Genomic DNA, 19,076 nt, shown 5'->3' on the forward strand with positions numbered 1-19,076 from the left:
GACAAATTCAACAGCAGGTGATGAGGAAAAAAGGGAACCAGTGGTGTATTTGTTTCTGAAGATGTATTTGGAGAATGAAGAGAAAGATGAAAATTATGATTGTTTCCATTGATGTGATGGAGCGATTATAAATCTGAAAAATTAGACATGTTTGCAGAAGATTCATTAGTAAAAAGTGTTTTTTGTATGTAACAGATTCTCTTTTTAAAAGTTCTGCCATTTTCAGTGTTTTCCAAATCAGCTTGCTGAGTTTCTACCTTGTTATTTCAAACACAGCCTCTCGTCTTTGAGTATTATTTCAGCATATTTTACACTACACACATCTACCAAAACAGGAATATCCTATTCATTGAACAGAGAATATAATACATTCACATTTTTATTCAATAAATTAAGCACAGATGTATGTCTTCAAATAATTTAGACCAAGTGTTGGATTAAATTAGAAACCCAGCAGGTGTCAGTCATGTGGATTTTCACCTCTTCCTGCATGACATTGTTATTTCAATCGGACACATTCTTGGCATGCTTCAGTTGCAACATGAAGAAACAAACAGTTTCACCCATTGTCTCTTTGCCTATCTGGGTCAGGTTCACAGAAAAAACATGGCTTAGCAGAGGCTCCCATCCACTCCCAGGCATTATGGGGAATGCAGTCTTCCAGAATGTTTAACATGGTTCATCATTCTCAAAAAAGGAAGGAACACTATCTCCTAATATGAATATATATTTGATTATAATTTGTTTATTTGTTAGTTTGGATTCCAATTAGGTTAACATGAATGTGCTAAATACATTTCACAAAAATCTCTCAATTTGATTTTGTTATGCAGTATAAAAGAACCCAATTGATAACTTCATTAAATAGATATATTGGTGAATTTACAGATTTTTTTGATAGCTGTGGCTTATTTTGCTTGATCTGCATTCCAAATTGACACACGGTCACAACTATGTGGAGACTCCCATCAGATTAACTTATTCATGCTGACTAAACTAAATAACCCTTTTATTTAGAAAAGATTTTACTAATGGATATCACCATGAAAACTTCCCCAGTTGGTTACTTACATTAAGTCACAATAGTCACAATAAACCTCACAGACATAGATGATAGATGGTAAAATCACATTGATCTATCAATAAAGATTTTCTGCATACTACATATGTTGCTGGAGTTTTACTTATTCACATTTAGGGTAAGTAAAAATGCATTTAAACTTTGGCATACTATTTAAAAAATTCAGACTTAATATTTAATAATAACTACCTTTGACTAAGAAAGTCATTTTTTGTCTAAGTGAAAAAAAGGTTTGATTTAGGAGGCCTATCTGATTATATAGTATTTTGAGCTTTGTTGTTTTTTACAGCTTACTTATTTATTATTATTATTTTATTGTTTCATTATTAATTCTACTTGTTTTGTTTTCTACTGGAATATTTTTTTATCTCTTATCTAATCTAAATATTAAACTATTAAGCCTACCACTTGGTTTGATGTTTGGACATACCACCTCTTAATTTAGACTTTTAATTGTATTTTTTATTTATTTAATGCAGACTTTCTCCACCCCTCTTCCCGACACCTTTTATTTTGAAAGGCGGAAACCAGAAGTTATCTCTCCTCGTTGACAAGCCCCTCTCTTTGTCAGCTACTTTTATTTTGAAAGGTGCAACCGGTAGTTATCTCTTGCCGCCGGCGCTGACGCGACGTGACGTAGTAGCGTTCCATAGCATCCCCCTGCAGCTAGCCGTAAGCTAACCTTCACGTGTTGTAAACTGACCCGTGTTTTTTTCCTTTTTGATAAATAATTGAACTATAAAATGTGTCTTTTTTTTTTTTAATATAAACCCACTGACGTCACACATCAAGCTAATTACATTACGTCACTGTTATTAGCCAGTGGACGCCACTAACGGGGTTGAGCTAACGTGACGTATGTGGCTAAGTATGCTAACCGGACTGTAACGCTTGTTTTCTTTGAGGAGGACATCTGCGGAGGGCGGAGACATGAGCGCGCCGCGGTTGATCGGGGTCGCGGTGGGAGTCACGGCCGGCTGCGGCTTGATCGCCCTCATAATCTACCGGGAGATCAGCCGGAGGAGAGCCCGGGCACTGCTGCTGGAGGCCCGGCCGCAGGAGGAGATGCCGCTGCGGGCGGAGACGGTGGATGCTCCGGGTGGGTGGAGGCCCCCGCTCAGCTGCTGCAGAGATGCTGCAGAATGCATAGAAAAGCCTCAGTTAGGAGGATGAAACTCCAGTAATGCATGGTTGTTTTGCCCCCATAATGCATTGCAGCTAGTGCCAAACACAGCTGATATACATTGCATTTGTTTTGAGGCTTTCTAATTGGCATTTTTATAAGCATGATGTCAGGGTTGACTGGCCAGTAAATGACAAATAGCCTGACTATACAAGCATTTAAAATGATGCATCATCTACGTAGTTGTTAACACAGAATACATTAATTTAATGTCATCAAGGAGCCTGATGTCAGCATGCCATTACCTGCCACAAACATGACCTTACACTTACTGTTTAGTATGCTTACACTTACTGTTTAGTATGCATTTACATGTCATTACATTACAGTCATTTATTAGACGCTTTTATCCAAAGCAACTTACAATAAGTGTATTCAAGATAACTACTAGTCAACAGAAGTCATAAGTGCATCTCCTTTCTTAAACAAGCATCTAAAAGCATAAACCAGAGCAAAAGTATAGTGCAGAGACAAACTAATACGAATACAATAAGTGCTAAGTGGAAGGCTCAGGGTAGTACTTCTTGAAGAGGTGATATATATATATACAGACATTTGAAATGATGCCTTGTCTATGTAGTTTTTAACACAGAAAACATTCATTTAATGTCCTTTAAAAAGAGAGAAAGGAGCCTGATGTCAGCGTGGCTTTGCCTGCCACAAACATGACCTTACACCTACTGTTTAGTATGCCAGGAAATGACATAGTATGTCAAATGCAGTATGCCAAAACTACCAGGATGTTCTAATGCATGTGGTTGCATTTTGCAGTATGCAAGCCAGCCATGCATTTCCGGCGATGCTGCCCCACAGCAGATATATGAGCATGAGGGTCAACGTGCAAAGTTGCCGCACCCTTAGGATGCTTGAATTGCTCTTATGGTGGTGGACTAGGGAGTGGGGCAATTGCTCTCAGAAGGGGTCACATAAGTCAAACTGGTTAGTGGAAATTCTGTGAGGCAACCGATGAGGAGATGGAAGATTTGGTGAGAAGCAGGAGCGTTGAAAGTAGAGAGTTGAGGTGGTTCAGGTGCATTGAACTGGAAGGAAACCAGGAGCAGCCTCAGGTTACACTGGATTATATATCCTACCTGGTCAGAAGTGGCTCGTTAGGGAGAAAGAAGTCTCAGCCTGCTGCCACAAAAACTTAATAAGCGCAGGAGAAAAGAAAGATGGATGTTCATGTTGTAGGATTGGAGAAGGGTAAGGGATCGGTGGACTAAATACTCTAAAGTCCAAACTCCACATCTAACATTTTCTGTTTCATCGTCTCCTCCTCCAGAGGTGGAGGCCCAGCAGCAGGCCCTGGCAGCGGTGGAGGCGGTGGTGCAGGGCCTGTCCCCGGAGCAGCAGCTGGAGCTAAGGAACCAGCTGGACCAGGTGCTGAACTGCGTGTCCTCGCTGCGCTCAGAGGTGGCCGAGCTGAGGGGCGGCCTGCAGGACATCGCCGTGCAGATAATCCAGGACGTCAAGTGAGTGTTCAGCATCTGTGTGATACCCAATAGATCAGATGTCTCAAATTGGGGAATACAAAACACACCATTGTTAGCGCTGACAGAAGGCAAATGTACACAACTAGAAATACTCGCCTGGTTCAAACAAACCTACGTCTGAACTTACACATAGCGGCTATAACAGGATGCCGGATGGTTGGTGTTGCTCGACTGATATGAACGTATGTTCCTCCTCCCCCACATACAGAAAGGGAGTGGAGGACAGTCAGCGGGTACGTCGGCGGCGCCATGTCACCCATAGGGAGCGCACTGACTCCACCGGCTCCAGCTCCATCTACTTCACTGCCAGCCAGGGCATGACCAGCACCTATGAGACCAGCGAAGGAGGGTATGTCATGGGGTTGGAGTTGTTTTTAAAGGGCTTCTTAACAAGCTTCATTAGCTAATTCCTGTTAATCTCTAAAACCATTACAGACCGTTAATTGAATAGTGCCAAGTGTGGCTAATACTAAGTGACTTACTGACTGATGCCAGTAGTATCTGTATTTCAGGTTTAGATTCTGACCCTCAGACTCAAAGTCAGACCCAAGCTTGTGGCTTAACACTGTTAAGAGTTTCATAAAGACCACTTAGCTTCAACCAAGGAATAAACCATAGTAATAATGCCCAACACTGTGTTCGGTGGATTATCCAGAGTAAAAGTTAAAAAAAAAACTAATTTTGAAATGCTGTGAGCGTTTAGCGAAACACACCGTACAAAACAAGCTAGTGCATTTCGCTCTGTTATCACTAGAGGTACCTACTGTTCAGGGCGAACGACCTGTAGGATTAGTGAGTGAGGCACTTTATGTCAATTAAAGGCGTTTTGAGAAAGTGTGAATCATCGCAACCATGAGAGGTTCCTTGAGCATGCAGCCCTAATTGGGCAGTCAAAATATTATGCAGTTTGCTGCAGCAGAATTGGAGATTAGCCACGGACAGACACACGCACTCACTCCCTGACGCACACACGCGACGGACGCATGATCTTCCTGGCAGGGATAAAAAATATCAGTTGAAATCAACGAATAAATAAATCGGCAAATAAACATATGGATGTTTTAGGTACTCGACGGCCTACGCGGAGTCCGACTACACCGATCGCGACACGGACAAAGAGGAGGGCGAGGAGGGCGAGGAGGGCGAGGCGGAGCCCGAACAGGAGTCTGAGGAAGACGAGGACAAGAGCTGTGCCACCGTCCTCACCATCCGCCAGGAAGACTCCCAGGAAGATGAGGCGGAGGAGAGAGGCCTGCTGCTGCTGGAGGAGGACGAGGAGGAGGAGGATGAGGAGGAAGACGACGGGAGGCTGCAGCAGCTGGTGACTGAGGTTCCCAGCGGGGAGCTGGCTCTCCTGCTGGCTCAGAGCGACATCCTCCACACCGGAGACGCCAAGCTAAAGGCAGAGGGGTTCCGCCTGCTGCTGGACAACAGAGCAGCGGTAAGGGACACTGAAACCGTTCATAATAATAATCCTTATCATATAGAATAAAGAGTAGAATCAGATTTTGTTGACCCAGTTAAGACCCCAAACAGTTGCTCATTTGCGATGACACTGACTGATGTTTTTACTGATTCTGTGTCGGCAGTATGGAGACAGCAGGGAGTTCCTATGGCGACTGGCCCGGGCTTACAGTGATATGTATGAGTGCACCGAGGACAAACAAGAGAAGAAGACCTACGCACAACAAGGTGATGGACATGCAAACACAACCCCCCGATATGAGGAGATATGAGAATTAAATTTAAGAAAATCAAAGGTAGAATGAACCAGTCAAAAAATCTTTCTTTGTAAATTACCAAAAAACAAATATTTTTGTATTTATTCCCACCAGTGTCAGGAAACATTTGCTTCTTTCTATGATGGTTTCACTTTGTTGTCATGGATACTTAAGTTAAGACATAAGGCTGCATATCATAACAGTGTATGACGTAGTTTTCACGTCACTTTAAAAGTATTTCAGTCTGAAGATCCTCCACCTTTCAAACCCCAAAATCAACTCAGTTTGTGGGGGAAAAAACACTGTTAAGTACCTCGAGGTGTCCAAGGAACCTGGGAGTTTGGAATATTCCCGGTAAAAACAGAACTAGACTGACTTACAGAGCTACTGCCTTAGCTTATGGTGGTCAACGTGTGCAAATAGACAGTAAAATAGGACTACTGTAGTTGTTGTTACTGAGCTGTGAGCTGGTGTTGCAGGTCGGGATGAGGCAGAGTTGGCCCTGAAGAAGAACGGCCTGAACGCAGAGTGTCACAAATGGTAAGATAACATTCTGGATTTAAACCACGTACTGATTGTTGTTGCCAACTATTTGTATTTCAACGTCATAATTCTTCTTTGTACGTCTCTGGCTCCAGGTTTGCTGTGCTGACAGGAATGACCTCCAAGCATGAGAGCATGCACAGCAAACTGAAGAGCAGCAACATATTAAAGGTAACACAGGCTAATGATTTGTTTGACAGACAGACAGGCAGACTTGACTTGCTTACTTACTGTCCCTGGGGGAAATTTGTCCTAGAAAAGCTAAGTGCTTGTGTATTTATTGTAAGAGTTATCAGAGTTCAGCAGCTTGATGGAGGCTGGAACAAACATGGCTTCAGGCGTTAGGTCTTGCAATTATTATTTTTTTATTCAGAGGAGAGATGATGTTGAGTCTGCAATTATTGTTGTTGCTTTTACAGTTTGGGTGTTTTTTATTCTTTCAAAGATTTGTACCTTTTTTATATACGTTGTTTTTCCTCCATCAGGAGCATCTGGACCGAGCGATCGCCCTCAGAGACGACGACCCCATGTGTTTCTACCTGCTCGGCAGGTGGTGCTACGAGGTGAGAGAAGGGACTCCATTTTACTGTTATTGTTAACTTGTTTTATCGTCACCCAAACATCCAAATATCAACATTGTAAACTTCAGACAACCACATATGAAGGCCTTGTGTTTATTCACATTCAAAATGGCCACATATACTTTATTCAAGACGTGACTGTGGGAGTTTTAAGGTGTTTCGTGATGCCGTGTGTGTGTTTCTGCAGGTAGCAAATCTGGACTGGTTGGAGAAGAAGGCGGCGGCTGCCCTCTACCAGAGCCCCCCCTCCTCCACACTGCATGACGCTCTGGAGAACTTCCTCAAGGTACCAGAGTTCTTGTAGACGACGAGAGATTTCTGCTGCATTTATAGTCCGTCCTATAGAACCCTTTTAGAACCGAAGCCCAGATTTAGTCACAGTTTTAAGCTTTGTTTATACTCACTCGTGGCCCCGTAGCACGAGCCTCCGTAGAGAGTGTGAGCCGTCCTGCTTTGTTGATGGACAGTTAGAAGTTTCAGTCGGTTGCAATCTGCGACCTCACCTCTAGATGTCGCCAAAGCCTACAAACTGCACCTTTAAAACACTCAATAACCTTGGAGCCTCTTACCCACAATGCTTTGAGAAAAATGAGGAGGTGCAAACTTGGTTTTGTTTATCTTGGGCTTTTCATTTTTAATACATTTTGTGAAATTAGAAGCCAATGTTTCATATTTATAATATTTGTCTTGTGTGCTGTTTTTTCCAGGCAGAAGAACTCAGTCCAGCTTTCTCCAAGACAGTGAGACTTTACATCGCAAAGGTAAACCATCGCTGATCCCACAGTCTTTTTAGTAAATGTTCAGGAATGTCCAAGTATGGAGTGCATGGTGTGCGATTTCGGACGCAGCACACGACTTAAATATTTGTGATTTATGTCGGAAAAGTTTCAGTAATTTTCCATGATTTAAATTTGTGACCGTTTTCAAACATAGGCTGAAAAATTTCTCATTTGTCTAAAAGCATGATGGGAGCTGTAGTCCAAAACTCTATTGGTACATTTCTCTACATTATGAAGGATCAGAATGTCCCATTTACACGGTTCATAACACTCTGATCCATTAATGAACACATCTTTTGACATACAAGCTAAAAAAAAACCCAAAGGATTTAAAATTGTTACATTCCAACAGTGTTTATATTCATGTTGTTTTGACTTTTAGTGTCACAAGGAGCTGGGAAACATCTCTGAGGCCACAAACTGGGTTGAACTGGCTCTGAAGACGCCCACAAACTCTAAAGACGTAAGAGAATCCAGTTAAACTCTGACTGCAACAGCTTCATGATAATCACAAACAATTTATTTTAATATTTCTGTTCATAGCTTTGTGTAGATGTTTTGTCACAATTATGTCAATTTTTTCATTGTTGCCTTTTTCTTTTTTTCCCAAGGATGAAACGTCTAATCTGGAGGCTCAGCTCAGAGTCTTAACTGAAAGAAAAATCTAAAGAAAAAAAAAAATCTGAGAACCAGCAGATGGATCTGATTGGCTAGTCAGGCCGCCAATCGGTCATCCAATCAGATCTCATTTTCTTTCCCTTCGTTGGTTGAAACCTTGGTCAAACTGTCACTGTGAATTATGGAGTTTATTGATGTATATTTATTTTCTTTAATAATTGAGTCAAAATCGCTAAAAGTAATATATCGTAATGTTTATGGAATCTTTAATGTTTTCTATTTGTTTGCCTTTTTAACGGATACTAGGTTTTGTTTTTTTATCACCATATTCTTAATTTGACAGATACACTTAAAGGATCAGTTCACCAAATTACATAAACATATCTTGTCACTGCTTTTTAGTGATATTCATCCTATCATGCAGATGGTTACATTTGTCAGGAAACCAATTTCAGAGACAGATATCTCAAAACCTGCACAAATACAACTTATTTTTGACAGCAAATTTGACTGATAAATGTGATGAAAGTAATCTGGAGACTGCGTCCAGTTTGATCAGGGATGTTCTGAGAGCTTTACGGGAAAGAGGGAATCACTTAGAAATAAATATAATTCACTTTTGCATTCATTGATTTAAATTTATTTGTGTTAAACACTCTTTATTCTAATATTGTTCTGCTGGGTCCATCCCAAATCCTCTTTGACTGACATATTTTGTGGAGATAAATGACACTTGGTAAATATAGATGTAGTAACACTGTGGTATTTTGATCTGAATATATATATATCTATATTTCTTTTTCTGTTAATCTCCATTTTACATCACTTAATAGATCATGTGATATAAAGAAACTGCCCTGGAACACATTCTTTGGTTTGGTTGTGACTGAAAAGTGTCCTAATATTTTTGTACTTTTTTTTTTCTGGAGTGTATTTGCTGCCTTTTGAGCTTTGAGTGCTTTTGACATTCCTGTTATTTTCTGAAATGAAAGTTGCACTGAAGGTTTTTAGTTTGATTTAAAATCACTTTGTGTTTTTTTTCTTATTTATTCTTGTTCAGGTTAGTTTTGCAGTGGCTGCTTTGAAATAACCGTTCTGATCCTGCAATGAAAAGTTAATATGCACTTAAGTGACACATGATAACGTTGAATAAAAAGCTTTTTTTTGTATTCATGTCTTGTAAACTTGTATCAGAGTGTGTTTAACGACCAGACTCTACAATGACGATGCTGAGAATGAGACAGTTTAATGGTAAAACTAATTTAATTTAGCTATGCTCCTTATATATACACACAGAAGGACAAACACAAAAGAGTCAAACTAGTAGTAGAAAGAGGTGAAATTACATTACAAAATAACAGTTCTCAGAAAACACTTAAACAAAAGGACAGAATTCAACAGAAACGCCATGAAGACGAAGATGACGGAAAAAAAATCTCAAACTATTTAAAATAGTTTTTACAAAATTATATATTTTTTGACCACTCTGACAAAACTCAAGAGGTAAATTGCATCCAACAAAGAAATCAAAAATGTAAGCCCTTATTTCTTATTATGACTAAGTATCTCATATTTAGTACTTTATGTAAATATTGAGACACTAACTCATAATTACGAGATGGAAATCTTGTAATTATGAAGTAGTATCTCATTATAGAATAACAGATCTTGTTATTATGGGATACTTTGTCATAGAAAACCTCTTGTTTTCCTCCTTTGTTGAGTGAAATGTGCTTCAGTTTGAAAGAAAAAAGGAAACGTTCCATCTTGCTGTTGCAGCTCCAGAGGACCAGATCTGCAGTCTGGACCTTCTCATCTCTGCCTCAATCAGCATCAAACCTAAATCATACAACCTTCCGTCTCTCGATTACCCAGCAGTCCGAGGTTCAGTGTGAAGGCTGCACACGCACACAACTCTTTAATCCGATGTTCAGCAGGTGTGACAGTAAAACATTCGCCGCTCTGCTTCCTGTCTCTTCTACCAGCTCAGTCCTTGGCATCCCCCACTCCATCGGCGTTAATGGCAAACATGGCTTCGGACTCTGGAAGGCACGGCGAGTCGTAGATTTTACAGATCCTCGTCTCTCCTCGGCCTTTCCTCAGATACAGACTGCGGAAAAAACGAGACCACTTTTAATTGTAGTGTCATCTTAAGAACAATGGAAGAAACCCTCATATGAACATCTTAAAGTCAAGATGAAATGAAAAATGCCCTTTTACCTCTTTTAGATCACATCAATGGTCATATTGTGCATCTTTTTAACAATATAAATGCAAAATAAATTATAAATAATCTACTTCTTTGTACTTTTTATATCAAAATCCTTTTCGTCCTGTAAAACAAAATATCACGTGTGCTTATGAAAGCTACTAAGGACCACTGATATCCATCAATCAATCTTCATCTTTTAGCAACAAACGATGTGTGTGGAGATATACATTCTCAGCACGCCCACATTCAGCGGACCAATCAAATGTTAAGGATTTGATTTAAATCCTTTTTGTGACATTAACAGCACTCGTTATTTGTCCTCATTCTTTGTCTTAATCAATTCTCTTAATTCTCCAGCTGGCTTTCCTTTGTGGATCTTTGAAGCAGGACTTCAGTATAAGACATATGGAGCAGGACCTCCAGCCATCTTCAGAAGATGAGAGCGGGTACACTAAGAGGTCACGGCTGCAGCTTTATGACACCATGGTTTCAATGGTTCTTGAATGAGGTCCATTGAAACCGTGGTGTCATAAAGCTGCACTCTCATCTCCTCAGGCTCCATTCAAGGATACCCTGACACTCACTGCACCACTCACCGTGTGGTGGAGGCGTGAGCCATAATGTTGCCTCCGATCGGTTTCTTGGGATCCGCGGAAAACATGGCCGCCCCGTCCACCTGCGCCACCACCTGGTTGGATATCACCACGGCAACGCCAAACTGTGGCGACATAGGATAGAGGCAGAAAAAAAATAAAAAAGAGTGTTGTTTGAGGTTAGAGGAGTTCAGCTTCTTTTCATTCAGAGCCATCATGTGGCTGAGTGAAGTCATATTTCCAAAGTCTCTAGCTCGTTCCAGGTCACAGTCATTTTAACCTGCTGCAGCACGCAACAAGTAAACTGACACACACACACACACACACACACACACACACACACACACACACACACACACACACACATTTGAGTCATTGCTCTGTCCTAAAACAGTAGGAGGGAGTAAGCTCATAACAGCTGCCTACCTCGTCCGCCAGCCGGAGCAGCATGCGGAGGAAGCGTCCCAGGTGTCCCTGTCTGGCTGACAGCTCACCTCTGCCGGAGTAGTCTGTTCTGTACAGAGCTGTGGCGCTGTCCACTATCAGCAGGGCATACCTGACACACAGGGAGGGAGAGAGTGTGTGAGTGTGGGGCGTGTAGTGGAGAGTCCAATCAGAGGGTCGGTGGTTCGAGTGTGTTGCTCCTGAAGGCTTGCCATCGGTGTGGACTGGATGTTGCATGAATGTTAGTTAGAGTCTGATGGTGGCACCTTGCATGGTAGCCTGTCATCAGTGTGTGAATGGGTGAATGATATGTAATATACTGTGTGTGTGTGTGTGTGTGTGTGTGTGTGTGTGTGTGTGTTAGCTGCAGGGATACACACTACAACCTGGATACCTATCCTGTGAATGGCCCTTCTCCCCAAATGATTTTATTTTGAATCATTTTTGTTTTGGTTTGAAGCAGTGAAATCAGAAAACACTTGCTGCTGACTGACCTGGACTCGGCCATCATGGCGGAGGCTTGGTACAGCAGCTGGGTCTGGTGGTCGGTGTTGAAGGCTCGGGCGTAGGCCACGTTGTCCAGAACGTCGCTGCCGACCAGCCCGTACCTGAAAACACGGAGAGGTCACGAGTCATTCAACATCATCGGTTCCTCCTATCTTATGTTTCTAAATGCAACACAGGCAGGATGACAAGATATGAAAGATGGACAAGACTGATGTCCCGGGATGTCCTTAAAAAATACATGTTCCAGGATGACCCAACAGAAATACATGTCAAAGATGTCCTCTAGAAAATATATTTCCAAGGATGTCCCAAAAACAATACAGGTCCCGGGATGTCCCCTAAAAATAGATGTCCGAGGATGTTCCGCTAAAAAATACATGTCACAAAGAAATATATGTCCCTGGATGTCCTTAAATATACAGGTCCCAGGATGTCCCCAGGAAATACATGACCCAGTATGTCCGGAATATGCCTTTCAACCCCAACTTCTTGACCTTTTAAATGTTCATATTGTCCTCTTCATATTTCTTCAGAGCTGAAGAAAATGTGCCGACTCACCTCTCAGCTACAGCGAGGAGCCTCTCTGGTCTGAAGGTTCCCTCCGTGTCGATGTACATGGCTTTACCTTCTCCACCCCCCTGATCGATGGGCAGCTGTGGACAGGAAAGACAAGCGCAATCCAGAGTGAAGTCATTTAGAATCTACAGCACTCACCATTAACCAGAACTAGTATATCAACGGTACAACCGATGCTAGCTGAAATCGATCAACAGGTACAACACTGAGGTCGTCTCTCTCTGCAGTCATTCTGGACTCTACCTGACAGGTGACAGCGAGTGTGTGGCACAGCTGAGTCTTCCCCGTCCGAAACTCCCCAAACATCTCTGTGATGGAGCCAGTCTCGATCCCACCTGCAGGACAAACAAATAAGTCAATAATAAAACAATAAACGTCATTGTTTTTTACCATCAGGGTGAATATCTGGATCATTCACAAGGCTGTACGGACCCTGCAGGAGTTTGTCGAGCTCCTTGGAGCCTGTAGAGATCTGGATGATCTCGGCTCTCCTCTGGTGGAACTCGGTAGCTGTGGTGAAGCCCATGGGCACAAGTTTGGCCGCTTCAGCCTGAGAGGGAAGGAGAAATAAAACGACTTAAAAAAATAACATTCAGCAGACCTGGAGGTTGCCGCCTGGTTTAAACGCTACATCAGGAAAGTCCTCTGGGTCACTGAACGTTTCTTACTAGTATTTTGTCGGCCTTGGCCTCGCTGATGCCTTTGATGTTGAGCAGCTCCTTCTTGGGTGCGTAGGCCACCGCCTCGATGGTGTGGAAACCTGATTCCCCCAGCTTCTTGATGTCGCTGGCACTGACTCCACATTGCTGCATGCGGAGAGATGGAACAAGAGAAAGTACAGAATGAATCACCCGGGAGAGAGAAGACTGCAAACATTCATTATAGGAACAGTCCTGCTAGTGGCCTCAAACAGGGAAAGCGGTTTATTTTCAAGTCAGGTGAAGCCAGAAGAGTCCACCTCCCCATGACGACATATTACAGATTTTCTTTTCCAGACTTCATCTCGCTGTTATACATACGTTTCCCTCTTAACTGCTGTTATATTTATCAATCTGAATTGTTTAACTGTGAGCCAAAGTTTGTGAGGTGTCGGCCAAAGAGATGTCTGCCTTAAATAGTTCCCACACGAACCGAAGTTCTGTGGATTATCTTGAGTAATCAGATCATGATTTCTGAAAAAAAAGACACTGTTGTTGAGTCATTTTTGTTGTCATTTTTTTTCTCCCTGTTAAAGGGGTTTTTAGGGGAGTTTTTCCTGTGCCGATGTGAGGGAAGGACAGAGGATGTCGCATGTGTACAGATTGTAAAGCCCTCTGAGGCAAATTTGTAATTTGTGATTCTGGGCTATACAAAATAAACTGAATTGAATTGAATATGGAATGTGATATTAAAACTATAACACTTTTGCCAAAGAACAAGTATTTATGCTTATTGTATACCCTGTCAAGTGTAGAATATTATAAGAATAATATGATTGCACAATGTTGTCACTATCTCAGTAAAAACACATACAGTACCAGTCAAAAGTTTGGACACTTTCTCATTCAACTACTTTGAAGAATCTAAAATATAAAACATATTCTGGTTTGTTGAGCATTTGTTTGTTTACCACCATAATTTTGGATGTCTTCCATATGTAAAGAAAAACCATTGAATTCCTTCTGGTATAGTTTTAACAGGATGTCATTTTCCAATTTATTAATCTACAATGTAGAAAAAAAATTTAGTTTTTGTTGACCGTCAAAAAATAAAGATAAGAAAAAGACTTTTGACAGGAGGAAATATTGGAACTTATTTGGGAGAATCATTTTGTTATTTATTCACTCAGAATGAACCATTGAATGAGAAGGTGTGTCCAAACTTTTGACTGGTACTGTATAAAATAAGACATACATTTATATATATATAAAAGAAGACATACATTTATATTATATATATATATATATATATACAAAAGAAGACTTATAAATACAGTACCAGTCAAAAGTTTGGACACACCTTCTCATTCAACTACTTTGAAGAATCTAAAATATAAAACATATTCTGGTTTGTTGAGCATTTGTTTGTTTACCACATAATTCCATATGTGTTCCTTCATAGTTTGGATGTCTCAATATTAATCTACAATGTAGAAAAAAATGAAAATGTATAAAGAAAAACCATAATGAGAAGGTGTGTCCAAACTTTTGACTGGTACTGTATAAAAGAAGACATACATTTATATATATATATATATATATATACAAAAGAAGACATACATTTATAAATACAGTACCAGTCAAAAGTTTGGACACACCTTCTCACTCAACTACTAGAATCTAAAATATAAAACATATTCTGGTTTGTTGAGAAGGTGTGTCCAAACTGTAAAATGAAACTAAATATATTAAGGGCTATACTAAATAAACTGAATAATGAGATGCATGTAATGATGTGAAGAAGAAGGGTGATAATGCAGGATGCATACCTCCAGTCTGCTCAGAGGCTGTGGGCCGAAGCTCTCCTCCTCCTCCACCTGCACCTCCTCCTGCACCTCCACCCTGGCCTCACTCCTCATAGCCATGGTGTGTGTGTGTGTGTGTGTGTGTGTGTGTGTGTGTGTGTGTGTGTGTGTGTGTGTGTGTGTGTGTGTGAGTGTGAGTGTGTGTGTGTCAACTGAGAGGGGAGAAAGACAGTGTTACGTCACAATAACATGCTCAACACATTGCATAAGTCATATTTGTAGTTTATAACCATAAAGCACCATTAAACACGTGACTAACCTGCAGGTTGAGCCTGGTTACCTGCTGCCTTGGAACTCGCCTGCTTGATAACCAAAGCTCCCGCTCGCAACGTCACCAGCCACGTACGTGCGTGATGACGTCGTACGGGAAGACGTAGAGAATCGGACCAATCAGAATACTCAGAAGAGCTGTTCCTTCAAAGTAAAGGTTCAAACAGGAAGTAGTCATTCTGGGAAGTCTGAACCATCAAATAAAAGCCCCCAAAAAATAATAAAAACAGAAATGTAAGTTTTATTTATAAAGAAATGTATTGCATGAATGATGATTATTTTGTAACAATTTAATAGGTCAGGCATTATGGCTCTCAATATATATATATATATATATATATATATATATATATTTTTTTTTTTTTTATTTTTTTTATATTATATATATTTTTTATGTTTTTCTATATTTTTTTTATATATATTATATATATATAGTTTTATGTGTTTTCTAAAATATATATTTTTTATATACATTATATATATATATATATATATATATATATATATAAAAAATACAAAAAAAAACATGTTTATTTATTATTTACTGTTTTTTATATAAAATGTATATATTATATATATATTTTATTTTAGAAAACACATAAAATGCATTTATGGCTCTCAATGTATTTATAACATGTAAATGTTTTTTTTATTATTTATTATTTTCATTTTTATATATATAATGTATTTTATTATATATATATGTTTTATTTTAGAAAACAAATAAAACGCATTTATGGCTCTCAATGTATTTATAACATGTATATGTTTTTCACAGTAAATAATAAATAAACATGTTTTTATATATATATATATATATATATATATATATATATTAAAAAAATATATATATATATATATATATAAAAAAAAAACATGTTTATTTTAGAAAACAACAACTTGCATTTTGCATTCAATTTGGAACATTTCAACTGGTGTTGGTTTATTAAATTATTACATTGGTTTATCAGGTGACGGTCAACAAAAACTAAATTACTGGTTTATTCTGCCAAACACAACAAAGTTTTATGTTACAGTGAAGGTTTTTGGGGGACATTTATCAGGCAGCCTTTTAACTTTTTCATTCTGAATAAATAATGGCAAAATGATTCTCCCCAAATAAGCTCCTGTTAAATATTTCCAGTATACAGTACCAGTCAAAAGTTTGAACACACCTTCACATTCAATGGTTTATCTTTATTTTTATTTTTTTCTACATTGTAGATTAATATTGAAGACATCCAAACTATGAAGGAACACATATGGAATTATGTGGTAAACAAACAAATGCTCAACAAACCAGAATATGTTTTATATTTTAGATTATTCAAAGTAGTTGAATGAGAAGGTCCAAACTTTTGACTGGTACTGTATATATATATGCATTATATATATGCATATATATATAGTCAATATATATATACATTATATATATATATATATTATATATAATGTATATACATATATATACATTATATATATATAGTATATATATATATATATATAATGTGTATATATATAAATATATATATACACAGTTTTCTTGGGAAACCATTATGTATATATATATAACTTGGTTGCATAATGTGTATATTTCAATATATAATGTATATATATATATAATATATATATATATATATATATGTATATATATATAATGTGTATATTTCAATATATAATGTATATATATACATATATACATGTATATATTATATATATATATTTCTTGCATTATATATATTATCCGGGGATATATATATATATATATATATATATATAAATGTATATATATAAAATCAAACCCGTGTTTTTCGCAATAAATAATAAATAAACATGTTTTTTTTATCAATATATATAAAAACATGTTGAATACTTAAAAAGCAAAATGCCACAGTTTACTTGGGAAACCATATAAAAGTGTGTTTTGGATAAAAGCACATTGTCAAACTTGGGTGCAGCCAGAGCCCGTCTACGTCATATTAGACATTCTCTGGTGCAGCTAATGAATGAAGGGAGGTGCAGTTCCGCCCACAACCACTGGTGGCGCTGTGACATTTCACGTCATCACTCTCTTCTTCTTCTTCTTCTGTCTCATGTTTGACTTTGAAAACATGGCCACGCTGTAAGCAGGCAGCTTCGTCCCCCGTAAACAAGTCTATAATGGGTTCATAGAGCTCTGTGGTTCGTAGGTTTCTTGCCCAGACATGTCGGATAAAGAGGCCGGTCCGGGGAAGGAGGCTCCCCGGGAGAGAGGCTTCAGGGTCCCCGGGCTGAGAGGCGCAAAGACCACGACGCTGTTCAGAGCCTTCAACCCGGAACTGTTCATCAAACCCGTGAGAATTTATTTATTTAATTAAAAACATTTTTTTTTTTTTTTTTACATATGTTCTGTCTTTACTCAATAATTAAGCTTTTAAATTATCTATAATATAATATCTATAAAAAATAACAAAGTTAAAAAAAATGGAATATTATCTAGTTCCGGTTTGACTTTTCAGAATAAAGCAAGACAATTTATACATGTGGAGGTATCTTTCTTATCTTGAAAGGTAAATACTTTGATTTTGCCCTATTGACTATTGTCTGTGCGTTAATGTTAAGATAAGATAAAATAAGATAAGATAGTCCTTTATTACAGGATTACAGCAGCATAGGGTATAGTGCAAACAAGAGACATAGTAAAAACAAAAAAAAGATCAAAAATAAGTATTATAAATAGCAAATAAGCAATAAAAACAGTAAAGAATCCACAATAACTGAAATATTATATATACAGACAGAATAACTATTGTAAGATAATCCTTTATTAGACATTTATTATAACTATTATTGCACAGTGTATTTGTATTGCACAGGTTTTTAGTGTCATGTGGTCTACTGGGAGCAGAGCTGGTTGTGCAGCCTGACAGCAGCCGGAAGGAAGGACCTGCTGAACCTCTCCTTAATTCTTTACCTTGAAAAATATATTTTGACTCAATAGTCTTCCACTCAAGAACCACTTATTTGCTTTTTCTGGAGCTTTCAACCACATCTGACAGTCTTCATAAGCAACAACACACAAAAAGCTAGAGGTTGACTTTAATTGAGGGTATTTTGTCAAACTTCTTATCACAAACAGGTCACACACATTGAAACTGTGTCTGAGCTCCTCTTGTTTATTTAGTCCACGTCTGACAAGTCTTTTATCCTGACCCTGTTTTTAAAGGTTTCAGAAGTCATTACCCTTTTTAATTTGCTTAAGACACCTTTAAATTATGCGTAGTGCCTATTTATTAATTAGAAAGTCTGTAAGAATGCATCTTCAGCCTGAGTGACACCACGTACTGTGAAATATATTTAATAGTAGCAGATTTTTGGTGAATAGTATTTATTATTCCACTCACACAGAATGATACAGTTCACCTGGCTGCAGGATAAATGTCTTCCAAAAGTGTAAATGTCTTCTTCTGTGTTTTTTTTTGTTGCAGAACATGCCAGTGATGGTGTTTGGACTGGTGACCATCACCTTGTGTGTGGGCTACCTGGGCTATATGCACGCTATGAAAGATAACGACCAGCAGCTGTACGAGGCAATCGACAGCGAAGGAGAGAAATACATGAGGAGGAAGACTTCCAAATGGGACTGATGGCATGGGATGTTCTATTATTAAATGTTCTATAGCACTGAGTGTGAGTGTGTATGTTGTAAAGACAGAGTTTATTAAAACGGAATGAAAAAAGGACACCTGTCAACTTTTCTCTAAATGCTTCCATTAAACTTCTCCAATCTTTAAAATAACACAATGGGATGCAAAACAAAAACAGACATGTGTTTAAAGACAATGTTACCCTGATTTGTTGGAACTTGTGATGGGCATTTTAATTCATAAATGGTATTGATAATGATTAATCGAAAACATATTAAATAGATTAATGGATAATTATTTCCGGACCTAATTTGGGAGCTCACATAATTCCCAGCAAGGCTCCAAC

At 38.7% G+C, this 19,076-nt stretch overlaps 3 protein-coding genes across 5 annotated transcripts; 2 read left to right on the forward strand and 1 right to left on the reverse strand.

Annotated features, from left to right (window-relative positions):
• The first annotated feature begins 1,672 nt into the window (after positions 1–1,672).
• On the forward strand, positions 1,673–9,151 carry rmdn3 (regulator of microtubule dynamics 3). Of its 3 annotated transcripts, none has more exons than XM_054618010.1 (13): positions 1,673–1,753; positions 1,987–2,180; positions 3,547–3,736; positions 3,966–4,106; positions 4,823–5,198; positions 5,347–5,449; positions 5,958–6,018; positions 6,117–6,192; positions 6,507–6,584; positions 6,790–6,888; positions 7,310–7,363; positions 7,764–7,844; positions 7,993–9,151. In XM_054618010.1, exons 2-13 carry the CDS (start codon positions 2,012–2,014, stop codon positions 8,047–8,049), a joined length of 1,485 nt encoding a protein of 494 aa, XP_054473985.1. In that variant the 5' UTR covers positions 1,673–1,753; positions 1,987–2,011; the 3' UTR covers positions 8,050–9,151. The 3 variants fall into 3 exon arrangements, with proteins under 3 accessions (XP_054473985.1, XP_054473987.1, XP_054473986.1); XM_054618012.1 differs by having other exon boundaries at positions 1,990–2,180; XM_054618011.1 differs by lacking the exon at positions 1,673–1,753 and having other exon boundaries at positions 1,765–2,180.
• Positions 9,152–9,280: 129 nt separating this feature from the next.
• rad51 (RAD51 recombinase) lies at positions 9,281–15,246 on the reverse strand. The gene is made up of 10 exons (XM_054618013.1): positions 15,094–15,246; positions 14,799–14,986; positions 13,000–13,137; positions 12,764–12,881; positions 12,575–12,666; positions 12,314–12,408; positions 11,743–11,856; positions 11,231–11,360; positions 10,808–10,929; positions 9,281–10,109 (listed from the first exon to the last, which is right to left on the reverse strand). Exons 2-10 carry the CDS (start codon positions 14,892–14,894, stop codon positions 9,986–9,988), a joined length of 1,029 nt encoding a protein of 342 aa, XP_054473988.1. The 5' UTR covers positions 14,895–14,986; positions 15,094–15,246; the 3' UTR covers positions 9,281–9,985.
• A 1,952-nt stretch (positions 15,247–17,198) lies between these two features.
• Positions 17,199–18,846, forward strand: smim8 (small integral membrane protein 8). Its single transcript, XM_054618016.1, has 2 exons — positions 17,199–17,437; positions 18,572–18,846. The coding sequence occupies exons 1-2, from the start codon at positions 17,309–17,311 to the stop codon at positions 18,728–18,730; spliced, it is 288 nt and encodes a 95-aa protein (XP_054473991.1). The 5' UTR covers positions 17,199–17,308; the 3' UTR covers positions 18,731–18,846.
• Positions 18,847–19,076: the final 230 nt, after the last annotated feature.

This window comes from Anoplopoma fimbria, chromosome 18 (genome assembly GCF_027596085.1).
Source record: "Anoplopoma fimbria isolate UVic2021 breed Golden Eagle Sablefish chromosome 18, Afim_UVic_2022, whole genome shotgun sequence".
NCBI classification, from domain to species: Eukaryota; Metazoa; Chordata; class Actinopteri; order Perciformes; family Anoplopomatidae; genus Anoplopoma; species Anoplopoma fimbria.